The sequence below is a fragment of the Aspergillus luchuensis genome, chromosome 5 (assembly GCF_016861625.1).
Source record: "Aspergillus luchuensis IFO 4308 DNA, chromosome 5, nearly complete sequence".
NCBI lineage: Eukaryota > Fungi > Ascomycota > Eurotiomycetes > Eurotiales > Aspergillaceae > Aspergillus > Aspergillus luchuensis.
The window spans coordinates 3425215-3439052 of NC_054853.1; the positions used below are offsets into that span (position 1 = coordinate 3425215).

The following is a 13838-nucleotide window of genomic DNA, read 5'->3' on the forward strand; positions in this document are numbered from 1 at the left end:
GGTGCTACTATCATACTATACTATCGAATAGACAAGAACGGGAAATGCCTGTGTTCAAGCGTGGCAGAGCAAGACTAGCGCCGAGGTGTTACCAGTTCGGTTGCCACCAGTACTCCCCACAATATTTATAGAAATGCACTGTGTAAGCGCTTGCTACGAGAACAATTGTAGCCAGACTGCGCCCGCTCCGGGTATCTCGGCCTAGAGACAAATAAGTCGGATGGAGTGGTCGGTGTTTAGGGTGTTTAGTTGCAGCCGTCCTCTCCAAAACGACGCTAATACTAGATTAGTGCCTTCCTCCCACTTAGTCCTACCTTCCTATTCGGTTGCATCTCTGCCATACTTTCGAACATCTACACCCACTCTCTTCTACAAAATTTAGAGATACTATGAATTTGAAGTTGATCTATAAATCAATTATTTCGGAGCCTTGTGTGGGGGCCTAGAAAGACCTACAGTAAGTGTTAAGTGTTCTGCCCCGGTGCTCATACATGCAACGTGCTAAAAGAGCAGATCTACAGGGATGTTGGACGCTACATGTCTTTGTCCAATCATGCTAGCAACACAGCCGCCCACGGTACCCCCTTGACAAGCTGAACATACGCGGCGCAGCAGCTCGCATTGATTAGTTAAGGAAGGTTGCAACGGCCTTAATGAGGGGAGGCCCCGAGCCTTAAGGGTCATTCCGAATTATGAAGGGCAACGCAACAATTCACCACCCAGGAAGGGTTGGTAGTAAATCAAGCCCAGTGAAAGAGCAGGATTGAAATCATGACGGTAGGGTCTTTGTTCGCATGCCGATAGAAAAGGGTTTAATAGCATTCTAGGGTGAGTATTACTTGCGTATATTGTCCGCCGGCGCAGATCCCAATATCGAGTAAGTCATTTCACCGGCACCATGTCTGCTTGCTAACCGACAGTAGCATTGTCGCCGTTCATGGGCTCAACCCCAAAAGCAAGAAAAACCATGCTGAGAAGACCTGGGAGTCGAATGGGAAGCTATGGCTCAGGGATTTTCTTCCCAAGCAACTGCCACGAGCCAGGATTTTTCTCTTCAGTTACAACTCTAAAGTTGCAATCCAGTCATCCGCAGCTGGAGTGCGAGAGCAGGCACATGTCCTCCTTGACCGCTTAAGACTGGAAAGAGAGGTAATCAACAGCAACTGTACCACTGGATCTGTCATAGAAGCTTACATTGCCTGCAGAAGTGTGAACATCGACCCCTGCTTTTCATTGCCCATAGCCTGGGAGGGATTGTTGTCAAAGAGGTATGAAGCTTCTCAGCTAGAAGTTGTTTCTGGGCTGTCTCTTATGGTTCAATACCAGGCGCTTGTACAAGCCAAACTCAGCGCAACATATGGCTCGATATGCACGTCGACCTTTGGAATCGTTTTCTTCGGTACGCCACATCGAGGGACGCACCTGGCACGTGTGGGAGGCGTGGCTGCAAAGTTCGTGAGGGCTCTACTAGGAACAGCGAGCAATACCCTACTGAAGGCCCTTTCAAAAGGCAGCCTTTACGCCCTGGAGCTGTCTGCGAACTTTGACAAGCTTCTTGAAAACTACAAGTATCTCAGCTTTTATGAGACGCTACCATTCAAAAGCATCGGCATAGTAAGTATTCCAGGACTTAACTAGATGTTGGCACTAACAAGACACACTGCTCGAATTAGGTTGTGGGAAAAGATTCTGCTGTTCTTGGCTTGCCTGACTCCCGTGAGAAAGCGATCGCATTGAATGCCGACCATGAAGAGATTTGCAGATTTCACTGCGACAAAGACGATCGATATCAATATGTGTCTTCGCTAATTGTCGAAATGGCAAACTCAGGCACGGAGACGCGCCAGTTAACCAGTTGCCTAGATGAATCAGAGTCCACCCTCGTGGTCGATGAAGCCGACCCTTGCTTCTGTAGGTCCTATGCATTACTACATATATGAAATACAGGAAACCGGCTTACACCAACCGGACAGGGATGATACCTTATACACGTAATCCCGGGTTTGTCGGCCGCGAGCATACATTAAGTCAGGTTATGGAGCGTATCATGCCACTCGGAAAGGTTCATTCGAGAGTAGCCTTGTATGGTCTCGGAGGTGTCGGGTAGGTTTTGCGGTTTCTACCAGGAAGCTTTTGACTGATAAAACAACTAGTAAAACCCAGATAGCCATTGAGCTGGCGCACCAAGTCCATGAAGCCCACCCCGACGCGTCGGTGTTCTGGATCCACGCAAACAGTATCAGCCGTTTCCAAGAAAGTTATTATCATCTGATCAAGGAATGCGAGATTGAGAGTCCAGAAGATAAACCACAAGACCTCATGCTTGTCAAGCAATGGCTTGAAAAGCAGTGTAAACGCTGGTTGCTGATTATCGATAACGCTGACGAAGCCTCACTCTTCACATCAGATGGGCGCCAAGGACAAAGAGCCTCGACCTCAAATAAGCAGCTGCAAGAAGATTCTTCCATCGTCCAGTTCCTTCCCGAAAGTCCATATGGCTCTATTCTCATTACGACCCGTAACCGAGCTGCTGGTGTCAAATTCGTCAGGGGTATTGGCCGAAACATGCTCGAGGTGGATACTATGACCAAAGAAGAATCGAGATGCTTAATCAAATCTGCTTTGAGTGGCAATTATCCGACAGAGTCGGACATGGATGAGCTCGCGGAGATGCTCGACTATTTACCGTTGGCAATTATGCAAGCCGCTTCATTTATGGAAGAAAACGTGCTTACTGTGAACGAATACATTAAACTGCATAATGACAGTGACGAGACCAAAATGAGTCTACTGTGCGAGCCCTTCGAGACGTTAGGAAGAGACAGCGAAACCCCAAATGCTCTTGCTACCACTCTGATCGTTTCTCTAGATCATATCAATACAAAAGAGCCAAACGCTATCGAGGCTCTTTCTCTTGTCGCTTTTCTTGACCAGCATAATATTCCATCAAGTCTGATGGAACAGAGGCTTGTCGGGCCACTTGATCTGACCAAGGCGCTGGGTACACTTAAGGCATTCTCGCTCATAATAGCAACAGGAAAGGGTCAAAACTTCTCTATCCACCGGCTTGTACAGCTTACTGTGCGGAAATGGCTAATCATCGAGCACACCTTCGACGAAAGAGCGATTCAAGCGATGGATACTCTCGCCGAAGTCTACCCGAACGCTGAATACGAAAATTGGGCTATCTGCGCTGCTTATTTGCCTCATGCTATATCTGTCCTCAGGTTCACACCGGAGCTGCATGGGAAGCTGCTCCGAAGGAGGCTTTATCTTCAAGAAGGGATAGCATACTATTTGTGGTCGCAGGGCCGTAACGATGAGGCAGAGAAGTTGGATCTTCTCATCGTGGAAGAGAATAAGAAGGAATTTGGTCTGGAGCATCCAGAAACATTGGAGAGCATTGCAGGCCTCTCCTCAACGTACTCCAATCAAAATCGACTTGCCGAAACCGAAGAGTTGAACTCGCTTCTTGTTACAGCCTACACAAAGCTTTACGGGCCGAACGATATCATTACCATGAGGAGTGAAAGATGTCTGGCAGCGACTTACCGGAAACAATGTCGTTTCGAGGAAGCGGAAAGCCTGCTATTAAAAGTTCTTGAAAGAGCCAAGTCCGTCTTCGGAGAAGAACATGAGGAGTCGGTATGTGCCATGGGCCACCTGGGCCTGCTTTACACTGATCTGGGTAGATGGGATGAGGCTGAAGAATATTCCATCAAGGATTTGGAATGGCACCAAAAGAATCTCGGGCCAGATAATCCCTGGACTTTGGACCTGGCCATTAATCTCGCGTCACTTCACGAAACTCAGGGAAAACTGCTTGAGGGGAAAGCACTAGGCATACAAACGCTTCAGATTTGTGAAGATAAACTGGGCCTAGATGACGAGAGAACTCGAAATTGCCAACAGCTCCTGCTAAACATCTACTTCGAGCTAGATGAATGGCAGAAAGCAGAGGGACTATGCTTACAGATTCTGGAAGAGACCTCGAGAATAGATGGACCTAGTCATTTTAAGACCCTCAGCTCGAAGGAACAATTGTCCGCTATCTATGAAGGACTCGGCGACGACAATAAAGCTGAGAAACTGGACAACGAGATAATTGACGAGTGCACCCGTACGTTCGGTTCCGATCACGCCTACACGCTGAAATTCAGTGCTTTGGCTCAGCGACGCCGAGGGAAACAGGCCGAGGCGATACAGCTGATGGCGCAAGCTATAAATAAAGAAGAAATCTTGTTAGGCGCCTTCCATGATGAAACATTGGCATCGGTCCGGATACTGAGGCTCTGGTGTGAACCCGAACGAGATATTGTTGACATCCTATTGGAAGCGGAGGCTAATTGTTCATGAAAAAAGCGATGTATACAACACCAAGTAAATGCTCGGTAGTGGGAACGGCTGAAGGCAGGATCGTGGCCCACGAGTTCAGTTGGCCACCAAGGCTACATCGCAAGGCGGCCTGATATATTATGTTGTCGCCTGCATGTTTTCTCATATTTGGCTGAGAAGATGGTGATGTGGCAATTGCACCCATGCCGGCTTGCCACAGCTGCAGAAGATCAGCGGAGGCACCTGAAGAGGGAATTCCGGGGGCGGCGGCTCGGCGGCCCTCTGAGGCGGAAAAACTTTCGATGCCCGACACCCTGCATATCGAACAGCATCTTCGAATCTCTTCTCGATCCCCCACGTTATACTACCTTGAAGGGAGGCATATATATACCGAACGAGAGCCCAGCAGGTCATTTGTCATACCAGACTTTATCAAAAATGGCTCGGGGTAACCAGAGAGATCAGGCCCGCCTGAAAAGGCAGAAAGAGGATCAGAAGAAGGTAAGATTATTCACCGGTTTTGCCAGCCGCTTTCACCTATTAATTCGCTTTCGCTGCATAGAAAACCAAGACTGAGGTCGGCAAGGGTGGTATACTGGCTAAGAAGGAGAACGATGCTGATAAGATGAGAGCGAAACAAGCGTTGGGTATGTAGGCTCTGGTCTGCTGATTTTGTGACACTTTTTGATCACTATCTTACTGACTCTCTCTATCTTCTTTTTAGCCGATCAGCGGAAACAAGCTGAAGCACTTGCAGGGGCTAAGAAGAAATAAGCTAATCTGTTTTCGCCCACGTTGTATAAAGTCAGACCGGAACGTTCTACGATTCTTTGATGTCGCATAGCCCTCGTCTACGATTTTGGTTAAGCATCCTTCCAACTTGTATAAGTACATTTGGAAGGCTGTTCTCTGGGCTCCCGGACTGGATATGGTTGACACTGGGACGGATCTTAGGACCTGCAATCTGACTTGGCTGGCTTTATCAACCGGGTGTACGTTGCAGATACATGTGACAAGACAATGGCATTTAGCGAGGCGTTTTATCAAGCAGCGTTTAAGTTTGCATAAAGATGGCGCATATGGTGCAACAAACCTTTACTTTGTGAAATATAATACATAGTGTCTACCCTATCTCAAGCTCGGGCTGCCGTCACCTATATGGCTACCCCCCCTGCTGACCAGCAACCCAGGCAGCCCTTGCTCTTTCCAAGCAGGCCTTCCACCCGTCTGCAGCCCCAACCTCAGACAAAGGCAGGTTTGCCAATGCATTCGACGTCTTGCATTGGGCTTTTGCTGGGGCTCCTACGCCTGTCGTCATTGTCGCCAAATTCACGAACGTCCATATGCTCTCGCCTTCCCAACCCACGTCCAATGCGAAACGCAACACCCTGTCAATACTGTCTGTTCTGGTCTTTTCATCACCGGCCCGGTCCAGTAGGAGCAAAGTGAACATCCAGCCGGAAATGTCACTGGGATGTGCGATACACCAGTCCAGCACTTCTGGTATGATTGAGGCAGCTAGACGCGCTGAAGCGCCTTGATCCTCATCACCGCCCGACAAAATGTCGAGAAGCTGTCTTATATAAGTGAATCCGTAGTAATTCTTTGGGTGTAGCTCTCCGGATCTGAGAACAACGGATAGTTCCTTCTTCAGCACCTTTTGGTTCGACACGATCTCCCTGTCATCTTCTCGCCTTATCAACCTTCCGCTGCTGTCAGAAAGCATCTGCCTCAATACCCATAGCCGGTGGTTATACAATGTCGGAGATTTCGTATGACGATGCAGTGGAGAGCAAATGTAGGTGGTCAATAGAGACATCTCCGTGTCCAATTCATGAGTGAGCATCTCCCGACAAGTATATCCGGCGTCCGCAGAGCCAGCGCGCTGGCGCAAGGCAACCAGACGTCGTTTGCGCCAGCTGCATGCCGTCAGGTGTTCGCAATCGAAGAGGAGGATGATTTCGCTGGCATTTAGCAGGTCGTCTCTTCGTTTCTGTAGCAGGGATTCGTTTTGCGGAGCTCTGCGCTCGTCTTCATGACCACCGGCATCGGAAAAATAGAACGGCTCGCTTGATGCATCGAAGAATATTCTTCTAGCCGTTACGAAAGCCTGGACCAGGTATTTCTTCGTAATTCCGACCGAGTGCCCATCCTGTAGCAGTGGACCAAGACCAGGCGGGAGTATCTCGATCTCTAGGACGTTGTTATCTTTGCGTCTAGCGGAGAGTATTCGAGCGAGTTCATTGTAGGCAGCATTTCCGTCCGGAGGAGTAGACATTGAGAATCACCCGCCTTGCAGCATGGCGTACGAATCGTAGTAATAGCGGACGTTATGTTAATGTTAGAAAGGGACATGGTTTAGAGCTCCCGACGGGGGGAAATGAAAGTTGCCGCGCCGCGGCCGACGGGCGGGAAACAACGTGACAACGTCATTTGCTGTTTCTCACTCCATTCATGGATGTCAATTCTCTTTCAGCCTCAGCCTTTCTCTCTCTCTTTGTCTGCTTGCTCATTGTTAAAACTTCCTCGAGCTTCCTTCAGGAAACTTGCTTGTCCGAGGCAGGTCGCACGCACCACTCTCCGCGCAAGTCGGTCGGGCTTCGTGGTTTCTTTTCCGCCCACATCTCCTGGAACCAATTCGATCTATTCCTTGTTCTCTTTCCCTCCCTCCCTCCCTCCCTCCCTCCCTCCTCCCCTCCATCAATTGATCGCAGCCGACGTCTAGCCCATCATGCTGTCGCTTTTGTGGTCGGTTTTCTTCGTCCATGTCGCCATTTATTTGGTTAATACCATTGGCGCTAGCACGATTGATAATCTGGTATGTTATGTCTGGGAGCTTGCTGGGTGGCGGGCCGTTTAGCTGTCATACCTTGAGCTATTCTCTTTAGAGTTGAAGTAAAGCTAATGTATACTTTCTAGCTATGGCTCCTCTACCTAAAGGTTCCGACCTCCACGTCGAAGAAGTTCAGGGAACAAAACCGACTCAAGCGCGAGGTTGTCCAGCTGAAGCGGGACATGAACAACACCAGCTCACAGGATGAGTTTGCGAAATGGGCGAAACTCCGACGCAAGCATGATAAGACTATGGAGGAATATGAGGCGATAAGTACGTTTGAGTTCCGATCACAGTTGCGGTCTACATATATTGGTTTTGGGGTTGGGGAATTGGCTGGTTCAAGAGAGAGAGAGCTAACAATGGCGGATTCAACAGACAAACAACTCAGTTCGCAGAAAACCTCTTTCGACTGGGGCGTCAAAATCGTTCGCTGGTTCGGTACATCTGGTCTCAAGTTCTTCCTGCAGTTTTGGTACTCGAAAACGCCTGTCTTCCATCTGCCGGAGGGCTGGCTTCCTTACTACGTGGCGTGGGTGCTATCGTTTCCCCGTGCGCCGATGGGGTCGGTGAGCATCCAGATTTGGAGTAATGTTTGTGCGACGGCGATTACGACTATGGCGGAGGTGGTGACGGCTGTTTTGTTGCAGAGGGCTACTACTGCTGCTGCGCCTGCTGCGAAGAAGACACAATGAAGTTATGTGTATGTATGCTATGCTAATGGATGCATGGATGTTTTGAGCTACGTGGAGTTGAATGTGTAAAAATAAGATGGTTCTTTTGGAAGATAATTGATTCATATTTTTTTCGACTTATAATATAATGATGCGATGAGGGGGTATCAATAATGAATATGAAATGTGTTTGTTCATCAGATAAAAAAACAATCGTTTATCGTCAACGACCCCATACCGTAGTAAGGGGTTTCAGGGCTTGACTCTATGATTGGTATATCATCACACGAACAAAAATCAAAACATCATCAAGAATGGATAATGGAAAGTAGGAGTAGTAGTAGTAGAGTCCGGCTCCTTCGACAGAGCATCTGCGACGAAAGCCAAAAGATGAACCGAATCACCAAGGGCCCACAATCACCGCTTTCCATAAGCTACAGACTCGTAGAAAAAAGGGAAAAGAAATTGAACTCCTCGCCTCAAGAATGAGCCCCATTGAGTTACCCCCTAAATATTTCCTGGACTAACGCTCCCCAACATATTTCAGACGTAAGAGGTCGGTTCCAAGAAAGATATAGGAAGGGCAATCGCATGACTATCCAAACACGACGAAAGGCAACCCAAATAAAACCCCCCTCTCCAGCACTGTCCTGCACCAACCATTGTTACCCACAAGCCACACCAGAAGGTGGCAGCAAGTGTTCGGGTACAGAGACAAACACTAGGAGGAGAATAGGGCGTATAAGCCGCTATCGAATTGCTTCTATGGCGGCGCGTTTCCGCATTGCCTGACTGGGCCCTACAAGAGGACGTTTAAACAGTCAGGATGTCCGGGGACTTTCTCCCAAAGCTGAGGGGGGAAAAGAGAGTCGTGAAGACTGCTCTCTGTGTGTGAGCTTTGAATGCGATTCTTTGAGCGAGGAGTTGGGAGAAGAAAGGGAAAAGAGAGGAAATTTGGATTCGGTGCGTGGGTTTTTTTTTATAGCCGATTAGTCAGGGAGTGGAGCTGTGGGTCGTGGTGGGTGTCATGTGACTTGGGTTTTCTATGGTGTTGCGGGTAGTAGTGCCTGAGGCATGCTGAGAATTTACGCGGTGGTTATGTGAGAGTTTTGGGGTATACGTTTTACTGGACAGAAATATGAATCAAAATTGGCTTGTTGAAGCGAAAATGATGTCCCTATTTTTTCATGTACAATCGATTGAACTCCGGGTAATTCTTGTTTAATGCCATAAGAAATACAAAAGTAGTATATAAACCCCCCAATCCCCTCAAGCCTTAGACTTGGCCTTGGTCTTCTTCTGGACCTTCTTGGCCTTCTGGGCGGCCGGGGAAGCAGTTTCTTCGGTGGTCTTCTTCGGGGTAGACTTCTCTGCCGACTTGGGAGTCTCCTGCGCAGCAGGGGACTGGGCAGCCTTCTTAGTCTTCTTGTTGGTCTTCTTAGGGGTATCTTCAGCGGGCTTCTCGGCCTCGGGTTCCTCAACCGGGGCAGCCTCAATGGCCTTGGCGGGTTCTTCAGCAGCGGGCTCAGAGGCCTCGATGGCCTTGGCCTCTTGGACAGGAACCTCATCCACGCTCTTCAGTTGCGGGATGTCGAGGTCGTAGCCCATAATAGCCTTGAGCTTCTCAGCCTTAGCGAGACGTCTCTTCTGCTCCCTCCCGATGCGCTCCGTCCACTGCTCTCTCGTCTTGCCCTTGTCAAGACGCTTCTTCTCGATGCGGTTCCAGGGGGTGCGCTTGAACCGTCTGTTGGCGCCCTTCCAGACCTCCGGGTGGAGCTGTTCGGGAGACACGTATTTGCACTTCAGGATGTGACCGTACATGAGGTAGTTGTCCATGGTGGCAGCAACAATCTTAGCGACAGAGGTATGGGCGAACTCGATGAAAGCATAGTGCTTGGAGCGACCGGTGATACGGTTACGGGAAAGACGCAGGCGAGTGATTTCACCGAACTGGCTGAAGTAGGCGCGCATCTGGTGCTCGTAGAAACCGTGGGGAATGCGTCTGTAGCATAGCGTGTTAATAGTAGTCACAAGCAAACTTCCTGATGGGTCAACTTACCCAACGTAAACCGTTCCAGGCTCCTCAACGTGACCGGCATTCTCCTTCTGCTTCTTCAAGATCTTGCGCTTGGCCTTCTTCGAGTCGGGAATCTGAGGCACCGGCTGGTCGGGGTTGAAGCCCTCATCGCCAGACTCATCCTCGTCACCACTGCTCTCGAAACCCCGGATGAGGGCAGCTGTGCGGTCATCCTCCTCATCCTCACTCTGGCTAGCCTCCGAGGCGGCGGACTCGTCTTCCTCAGATTCTTCAACGACAGGCTCTGCCTTCTTGGCCTTGGTGTTGGCTTTGGCGGGCTTGGATTTTGTCGCGGGAGCAGCTGATCCGTCTTCCTTCTTCGACTTCTTGGTGGTAGGCTTCTCCTCCTTCGCAACCTTGGACTCAGCAACTTCGGCCTCAGACTCACTGTTCTCGTTGTCGCTCAGGAAATCGGCTGCGCGCTTGCGAGGCTTGATCTGTCTGGCGGGCTGGCCATTGGCCTTGGTCTTCGAAGCGCCACCGGTCTTTGTAGCCGCCTCTTTTTGGTTGGCCTTCTTGAGGATAGGCTTGGGGGCGTCCTTGGGGGATTCGGCAGGCTTGGCCTCGACCTTCTTGGTCTTCTTTGCGGGCGAATCGGCGGCAGTGGCAGCGGCAGCTGAGCAGCGTTAGTAGGCGCACCAACGGGGTGAAAATGAAAATCTCTCAAACGGTGTAACAATACATACCCTTGCGCTTCTTGTCCTTCTTGTCGGGGGCCATCCTGCTGTGATTTTTGGGGATAATTGCAGGCGGTTCCTGGGGGACTACAATCGGAGGATCGCAAAGGTGCGGGAAACTTTTTTTCTGCTCGCAATTTTTCGGGCGCCAAGCGGTGAATGCAATCCAGCCCGGCCGACGGGGCCTCGCCGCGACTCCAACTCTAAGCTCTTGTTTCTCCGCAACCCAACCATCTCACACGCCCGTTTGTTTGCGCGCATTTACCGGGGTCATGGGAAAATCGGCCAAGGCGAATAAACCCCTCACTCAGGAAGAGATCTGGGATGATTCGGCCCTCGTCCAGAGCTGGGATGAGGCTGTCGAGGAATACAAAGTATGGGCTTCCTCCCCGTGCACGTGATCCGCTCGCTGACCAGAACAACAACAGCTCTACCACAGCATCCATGCGAAGGGGGAGAATGTTGAAGATGTCCTGAGAGAAGCAGAGGCTGCTGAGAAAGCTGAGATGGAGCAAGATGAGCAGCCGTTGGACGAATCGGCCGACCGCATGGATGCTGACGTCGACGCCGACGCTGCTGCCAATGCAACAACTGCAGCAGAACCTCAACAGGTGCCACAGGCCAAACCGTCGCAAGTGAGTTGCTCCGTTTGTTGGGCTGAATCTACTGGACTGACTTCATTTCAGGCTACGGAAGGACCGGAACAGCCTTCTGGACAGGGTGCCCATGTCACCGATCAAACGGCTGGGCCCAGTTCCGTAGGAGCACCTCCTATGCCTCATGCCACCCTATCCCAAGGTAAGATGCGCTCTAACCCTTGTTTGCTGTGAAGAAAGCTAACTCTTTCTAAGTGCAAGACGAGGGACTCAAAAACCTCATGATGGCCTGGTACTATGCTGGATACTACACTGGTCTATATGAGGGTCAACAGCGAGCGAACCAGAACAAGAGCTCATAACCCAGCTGAAAGTATAGTAACGAAGTGACAAGCATCTATCTGCGTTGTTCGCAATCCTGGTAGGTTGCCTTGAAGTATGAGCGCGGAAAGCTAAATCCCCAGGACGGCCGCAGGCGCAAACAACATCCCGTCTGGGTACAGGCCAGGATTAGATGAGAATCTCCCTCCAGGCGGCTGTAGATGTGCATGCACCTAGTTGGCATGTTACCTGAGTAGGCGGGCTTGCCGTTGGGCCACAATCACCGGTTGCGACTTTGGAATCCTACATGAAGACTGTGGAACAACGCTGCGTACATGGAATAATGCGCGGTGGCCTTACAGGCGGCCTCACCCTGGCCCCTTTGACTTCGTGCGGTCTAGATTCTGAATATCATTCTCATGTCTATTTGCCTCCTGTTTACTAGAATTGCACTTTCGAGAGCTATATATCCCCATCCTTCCGCCCATCTTGTTTGTTCCTTGATCTCCAGGATTTTTCTCTCTCTCTAGTATATATATATCAACCCCCTCGCGGACATTTTGAGCTGTCATTCATACGCCCCATCTTCTCTACTAAGCGCACACTCAAGGAGATAGAAGAGACCTTTAATGTAACATGATGTTCCCACTTCAGGACTGAGGAGTTGGAGCACCAATCTTTCGACCGTATATTGTGGGCTCTGTAGAAAACTTCATGTTCCCCTACTTTGTCCATGAAAGGAATTCTCGGATGCTGTCGCCCGGTGAAGCCTGGTATCCCCCACGATGCTGGAAGCATATATATAACCTACTAAAGAGGTGAGAACATGACACATAATGGTTTTTACATACAAAACTATTGACCTTCCTATAGGCTCCATCTATGTCTGAATGAGGTGAAGATTGTATTCGAAATTGTGTGAGGAATCTGGCGGAGCGGACAACTTGATATATGCCAATCCCATCCTCAGAGGCCATCAAGTATATATGGCAGCCTGCGCTACGTGTTGATTGAGAGCGAATGAAGAGAAGACCCAGATGATCCTCTCGAGAACCTTTCTCAGGGTAGGTGGGAATTGACCAGGGGGTCACCAAATGTCGTCTTGCCGACAACGGTTCATTTCCTGCTGCAAATACACCATCGAATCGGCCCCTCTCGCTGAACACAATTGGGCAAGACGTTTACCAGGTCATCGGTGTATGGAGATGGAAGCACTGAATCTCTGGGTACTTTCTTAATTTATCCAGTTCATGTCCCTGAAGCAACCTATTGCCTCACTCATGTCACCTGATCTATCAGCCTATAGTGCGTGCAACAACTTCGCAACAACAGTCTTGTCCAATTTTTCTGACATACTGTGGCAACGATAAGAGCAAGGGAGAAACATGCTTGTCCACGATCCCGATACTATTCTGGTTGGACCCTAAAACTTGTGTTGTCATCCTATTATTCCGAGAATCTCATGTTGTCGTGGATGTCCCCCTTCTATACACCAGCATCACACTAATACGGCATGCTGCAACCCGCATCTATTCTTTCACTTGTGACTTTGCTTTTCATTAGCGCAGCTTGACTTACAAGTGGAGTTCCCGAGGCCTCCTCGATGCGCCGCCGATATGTCCAGCCCGATCAACTTTGACTTCACTTAGCCAAATCATCAAACATCGCATATATAGCACGAAGAGTTCATGGTTCAACTCTCCTCATTATCGTTCGCATAAGCTTTCTGATCTATGATCCAGCCGCTTCCATTGATTCTGGTCATGTCCGCTCAACAACGGTATATACCCTACCAAAGCAGCATCGAATTGGTGTCAGGACCATATGTTCTCGATCCCTTCGCTTGAACAAGAGATCTATAAATCCATCAAAGCTCACTTACGGCACGACGCTTCCTCTCAGGAATTTACTGTCTCGTCGCAGATCGCATTTTGGTCCTGCGGTTCCGGGTTTCATACCATTGGTCCCAATGGCTACGAGTGCGAGGCCCTTTGTGTACAAATTAGTAAAACGAACATCCGAAAATCCCACGAACCCAAGGCTTCGCTACTAGCTGGAAAGCCGTGCTGCGCGCACCTGTCTCTTACAGCTTTTATATAACGGCGAAATCGTCGTCTCAATGGTTGGTCTCATGAGAAGCTATTGATAAAGCGCTTAGTGGCCATACACTTCGAAATCTACACAACGCTATCTGGAGATAGCCTTAGGCGTTGCCGTATCCGCAGCCACGGAGATGTTCGAAGCCATCCGCCTCCAGCCCGTCGAAAGAAAGATTAATAGTCCATCACAGAACGTCTGTACCCGTGTCTCAGCAGGAACCGTGAG

General features: G+C 49.7%; 6 protein-coding genes across 6 annotated transcripts; 4 read left to right on the plus strand and 2 right to left on the minus strand.

Annotated features, from left to right (window-relative positions):
* Window positions 1-771: 771 nt before the first annotated feature.
* On the plus strand, window positions 772-4356 carry AKAW2_51104S (uncharacterized protein; the record flags this gene model as incomplete). Its single annotated transcript, XM_041690996.1, has 8 exons — window positions 772-777; window positions 828-877; window positions 924-1149; window positions 1206-1268; window positions 1327-1614; window positions 1674-1911; window positions 1974-2103; window positions 2154-4356. 8 exons carry the CDS (start codon window positions 772-774, stop codon window positions 4354-4356), a joined length of 3204 nt encoding a protein of 1067 aa, XP_041544525.1.
* A 159-nt stretch (window positions 4357-4515) lies between these two features.
* Window positions 4516-5109, plus strand: AKAW2_51105S (4F5 domain protein; the record flags this gene model as incomplete). The annotated part of the gene is made up of 3 exons (XM_041690997.1): window positions 4516-4836; window positions 4898-4982; window positions 5060-5109. 3 exons carry the CDS (start codon window positions 4516-4518, stop codon window positions 5107-5109), a joined length of 456 nt encoding a protein of 151 aa, XP_041544526.1.
* A 388-nt stretch (window positions 5110-5497) lies between these two features.
* On the minus strand, window positions 5498-6613 carry AKAW2_51106A (uncharacterized protein; the record flags this gene model as incomplete). Its single annotated transcript, XM_041690998.1, has 1 exon — window positions 5498-6613. One exon carries the CDS (start codon window positions 6611-6613, stop codon window positions 5498-5500), a length of 1116 nt encoding a protein of 371 aa, XP_041544527.1.
* Window positions 6614-7066: 453 nt separating this feature from the next.
* GET1 (guided entry of tail-anchored proteins factor 1) lies at window positions 7067-7863 on the plus strand (the record flags this gene model as incomplete). The annotated part of the gene is made up of 3 exons (XM_041690999.1): window positions 7067-7153; window positions 7255-7441; window positions 7547-7863. 3 exons carry the CDS (start codon window positions 7067-7069, stop codon window positions 7861-7863), a joined length of 591 nt encoding a protein of 196 aa, XP_041544528.1.
* Window positions 7864-9111: 1248 nt separating this feature from the next.
* Window positions 9112-10639, minus strand: AKAW2_51108A (RNA-binding protein; the record flags this gene model as incomplete). Its single annotated transcript, XM_041691000.1, has 3 exons — window positions 9112-9844; window positions 9902-10535; window positions 10606-10639. The coding sequence occupies 3 exons, from the start codon at window positions 10637-10639 to the stop codon at window positions 9112-9114; spliced, it is 1401 nt and encodes a 466-aa protein (XP_041544529.1).
* Window positions 10640-10868: 229 nt separating this feature from the next.
* Window positions 10869-11554, plus strand: AKAW2_51109S (uncharacterized protein; the record flags this gene model as incomplete). Its single annotated transcript, XM_041691002.1, has 4 exons — window positions 10869-10970; window positions 11025-11231; window positions 11283-11394; window positions 11448-11554. 4 exons carry the CDS (start codon window positions 10869-10871, stop codon window positions 11552-11554), a joined length of 528 nt encoding a protein of 175 aa, XP_041544530.1.
* Window positions 11555-13838: the final 2284 nt, after the last annotated feature.